Here is a 4,377-nt window from a genome sequence, read left to right as displayed (position 1 = left end):
TCTTATCATACATCTAAGTAAGTAGTTATATTTAATTATATTTTTTATCGCTTCCTTTGTTGTGCTGTCATCAATAGCAAAAAGGGAACCGAGCTGTTTTCATGCCTCTGACGGGCCGGCCCACCAGGCCAGTTGGCCATCTTTAGACGCGCCCAAAAAGGGACAGAATGAAGAAAAGACCCGCGAAGAAAAAGGAGTAGTCGCTGTCTAATTTAGCTGGTCCCGCGCGCGCGCGCGTCGATTCGCGTTTTCGCTTGCCTTGCCCCTGGCCCTCCGACATGGAAGGACCGGCCGCCGAGGCAGCGGCCAGGGGAGTGGATCACCACGGCGGCGGCAGGAAGGGGATCAAGTGGGAGAAGACGTACCTGGACGTGCTGGGCGTGTGCTGCACCGCGGAGATCGCGCTCGTGGAGCGGCTCCTGGCGCCGCTCGACGGCGTGAGGGCGGTGGCCGTCGTCGTCCCCTCCAGGACCGTCATCGTCGAGCACGATCCCACCGCCGTCTCCCAGTTCCACATTGGTAACCAGATCCTTATCTCTTCCTCGGACATCACCGTCCCTCCCAGCGCAAATTCTTGCAAAAATCGAGTCAATCTTTCTTGCCCCGTCCGGATCAGTGAAGGCGCTGAACAAGGCGGGCCTCGAGGCCTCGATTCGGGCATATGGCAGCAGCATCGGGGCCGTCGGCCGGTTGCCCAGCCCGTACATCATCTCCTGCGGCGTCCTGCTCCTCGCGTCTTTCTTCGCGCCGCTCCTCCCTCCCCTGCGGTGGCTGGCCCTGGCGGCGGCCTGCGTCGGCTCCCAGCCGATGCTGCTCAGGGCGTTCGCCGCGGCCAGCAAGCTCACCCTGGACATCAATGTCCTCATGCTCGTCGCGGTGACCAGCGCGATCGCGCTCAGGGACTACACGGAGGCAGGCGTCATCGTGTTCCTCTTCACCACCGCGGAGTGGCTGGAGACCCTGGCGTGCACCAAGGCGAGCGCCGGGATGTTGTCGTTGATGAGCATGGTCCCGCCCAAGGTTGTGCTCGCCCAGACAGGCCAGGTTGTCAGCTTGTGCGACGTCAGCGTAGGCACCGTCGTCGCAGTCATGGCTGGGGAAGTGGTCCCGGTCGACGGCGTGGTGGTCGACGGGCTGAGCGATGTCGACGAAAGCAGCCTCACCGGCGAGTCCTTCCCTGTGCCAAAGCAACCACAGTCCGAGGTCTGGGCCGGCACGCTCAACATGGATGGTAAAAACTAAAAACTGCGTCGTCACGTTGCATCTGCAATACACCTTACATGTTAAGAGCCTTCATTGCAACAATGTTCATTCATGTGGTGATCAGAATTTAGGGTCTATCACGCTGCAGGTTACATTGCCGTGAGGACAACTTCTGTGGCCGAGAACTCCACGGTGGCCAAGATGGAGAGGCTGGTGGAGGCGGCGCAGAGCAGCCGGTCCAAGACGCAGCGGCTGATCGATTCGTGCGCAAAGTACTACACCCCGGGTACGCGACACAGTCTCCTTCCTGATCTCATCGTGGTCTGAAGACATACAATTGACATCAAATTCAGCGGAAAAATTGTTCTTTTGCAGCTGTGGTTGTTCTTGCAGCAAGTGTTGCTCTTGTCCCACTGCTGCTGGCAGCACAAGACCTGAAACGATGGTTTCAGCTGGCTTTAGTGCTGCTGGTGAGCGCGTGCCCGTGCGCGCTGGTTCTGTCGACGCCGGTCGCCACCTTCTGCGCGCTCCTGAGGGCGGCGAGGATGGGGGTTCTCATCAAGGGAGGGGACATTCTTGAATCATTGGGCGAGATTAGAGTCGCGGCATTCGACAAGACTGGAACCATCACCAAAGGGGAGTTCAGCATCGATTCGTTCCATGTGGTTGGGGACAAGGTTGAAATGGGTCAGCTTCTTCACTGGTATGAGGAATTTAGCATGTTCAAATTCAACATCACTTAATAATTTTACTGAATGAACACGTTGGAATTCCGAATGTAATTTGTTTACCTTATCAATCAGAAAAATTGATCATCTGTCAGTACTGTTTGATCGAGTAATCTATACTGCTGAAGTTCCTGGATGAAAAATTTGTCTCGCAGGGTATCTAGTATTGAGAGCAAATCAAGCCATCCAATGGCTGCTGCACTTGTTGAGTACTCTCAGTCCAAGTCTATCCGACCGAAGCCGGAAAACGTGACTGAATTTCTCATCTATCATGGGGAGGGCATCTACGGAGGGATCGATGGAAAACACATCTACATTGGAAACAAAAGGATCATGGCAAGGTCCTCATGTCAAACATGTAAGCAAACACCTAGGACTTGATTTATGAAACAGAATTTCATAAAATGAGCATACACGCATTCTTGGACCTTAACTTGTGACATGAACTAAACTTGGTGATATGTTAGCAGTCCAAGAAATGGATGATCTTAAAGGAGTGTCCACCGGTTACGTGATATGCGATGGCGATCTTGTCGGGGTGTTTACGCTCTTCGACGAGTGCAGAACTGGGGCGGCAGAGGCGATCCAGGAGCTGAGATCAATGGGAATCAAGTCAGTGATGCTCACTGGGGACAGCACGGCAGCGGCCAAACACGCACAGGAGCAGCTAGGGGGCGTCCTGGAGGAGCTCCACTCCGAGCTCCTCCCTGAGGACAAGGTCCGGCTCGTCGGCGAGCTCAAGGCAAGGTCTGGGCCGACGCTGATGGTTGGTGACGGCATGAATGACGCCCCGGCGCTGGCAACGGCGGATGTGGGTGTCTCCATGGGCCTGTCCGGATCCGCGGCGGCCATAGAGATCAGCCACGCCACGCTCATGTCCAGCGATATCCTCAGGGTCCCCGAGGTCGTCAGGCTCGCGAGGCGCGCCCGGCGGACCATCACAGTCAACGTGGTCACCTCCGTGGGCGCGAAGGCCGCCGTCCTCGCGCTGGCCATCGCGTGGCGCCCCGTTCTGTGGGCGGCCGTGCTCACCGACGTCGGGACGTGCCTGCTCGTCGTGCTGCACAGCATGCTGCCGCTGAGTGAGACTACGAGGAAACGGAGAGACGGGGAATCCAAGACGTGCTGTGCAACAGCGAAGGCGCTAGCGATCAGGTCGCAGCTCGCCGGATCACCGAACACCTCAACCGCCAGTGTTCAGAAACCAGGTGAAAAAACTAAGGATGGCCATTGCTGCCACAAGCAAATCAAGCCGCTTGAGCACTTGGTCGTGATCGACATACCAGCACCAGCAGGTGAGCACCAAGAAGAGGCGATTCCTCGTACGGCGGCGAAAAGCAAGACCGCCGGATGTTGCGGCGCCGGCAAAGCTTGTGATACTCCCACGGTGCCTACTGCAAACAGGGCGCCACAAGAAGGTGAAGAAGATCTGAGCATGAGTGTGCCGAAGACAGCCAGTTGCAACAAGGTAAGGAGTAAGTGTGATTCTCCAAAGGAAGGTTGCATGGGCGCAAGGTGTTGTTCTGGTGGTAAAGATGGCATCTCAGCTCCTCGAGTGCTGGCATTTGTGCAATAGCCTTGTATAGATTGTTCTTAGAGTACTTTTGTACAGGTTGTTGTGCAGTGCTCAGTTGGGAAGAGTTTGTTGGAATTTGAGAGGTTTTCCTTTTAAAATTCGAATTTGAGATTGAAGTCGAATTTGGATTTGAGTAAATTCCAAAAGAAAAAAAAGGAAAGGTCTTGACAGGTGGGTTGCTTCCAGGCCCAAGTGGCGGAGCAGCCTACCCGGCCCGACTGTTTGCCCTATGCATTGAGTGAGCTCCCAGGGGAGCCGCTGCCACCACTCGGCGCGGGGGGCTCCGCCCTATCCGTTGTCCCATTCCGCTCCGGCGGATTCGGGGCAGGGGGGGGGGGGGGAGTTTGTGCGCTCGTGCGGATGGATAAAGTTGGGTGGTTCCTCTCCTTTGGATCTAATCTCCTTGGTCTCTCCACCTCTTCGTTCTCTCCGCTATCCACTCCCTCTCTCCGCCGGTTCTCTCTCTCGGTGCTGTGCCGTGTCCGCTCCGGTGAGGTTGCTCCCGGCGTGATGGTGCTCTTCCACCAGTCGAGTGCCTCGTCGGTTTGCCCTTGCCAGTCTATGCCGGCTCGGGCGCGATGCTCTTGTGCGCTCGGTGCGCGTGGTGGAGCCGGGTCGCCAGGCTGCACGTGGTCGTGTTGCTCGGCCGTGGTGGTGAAGGTGCTGTGGTAGTCTGTGATGTGCCTTCGTGCATGTGTTTCTGCAGGTGGAGGTTGCGCGTGTTATCTCTGTGCGCGTGGTCTTCATGCCGTGCGTGTTGCTTCTCTGTGTTGGAGCTGTCACGTTGGCATGCTCTGTCCATGGTGATCACGCTCCGGTATTGATCATCTTGGATTGGTGTTCGACTTCTCCTCCCTGGCCTAGAGCTGT

General features: G+C 56.5%; 1 protein-coding gene across 1 annotated transcript; it reads left to right on the top strand.

Moving 5' to 3' along the window:
- The first annotated feature begins 278 nt into the window (after positions 1-278).
- LOC133891228 (cadmium/zinc-transporting ATPase HMA3-like) lies at positions 279-3,566 on the top strand. Its single transcript, XM_062331940.1, has 6 exons — positions 279-519; positions 617-1,231; positions 1,352-1,489; positions 1,579-1,906; positions 2,087-2,289; positions 2,399-3,566. The coding sequence occupies exons 1-6, from the start codon at positions 279-281 to the stop codon at positions 3,505-3,507; spliced, it is 2,634 nt and encodes an 877-aa protein (XP_062187924.1). The 3' UTR covers positions 3,508-3,566.
- Positions 3,567-4,377: the final 811 nt, after the last annotated feature.

Source organism: Phragmites australis, chromosome 14 (genome assembly GCF_958298935.1).
Source record: "Phragmites australis chromosome 14, lpPhrAust1.1, whole genome shotgun sequence".
NCBI classification, from domain to species: domain Eukaryota; kingdom Viridiplantae; phylum Streptophyta; class Magnoliopsida; order Poales; family Poaceae; genus Phragmites; species Phragmites australis.
Note: the sequence above shows the minus strand (reverse complement) of the source record. Positions and strands in the feature narration are given on the sequence as shown.

Excerpts from the sequence above, each read along its gene's own strand:
- LOC133891228 (XM_062331940.1), top strand. The coding sequence starts at position 279 with ATGGAAGGACCGGCCGCCGAGGCAGCGGCCAGGGGAGTGGATCACCAC. Across the intron at positions 520-616 it reads CGTCTCCCAGTTCCACATTG|TGAAGGCGCTGAACAAGGCG; the intron begins GTAACCAGATCC and ends CGTCCGGATCAG. Across the intron at positions 1,232-1,351 it reads CGGCACGCTCAACATGGATG|GTTACATTGCCGTGAGGACA; the intron begins GTAAAAACTAAA and ends ATCACGCTGCAG.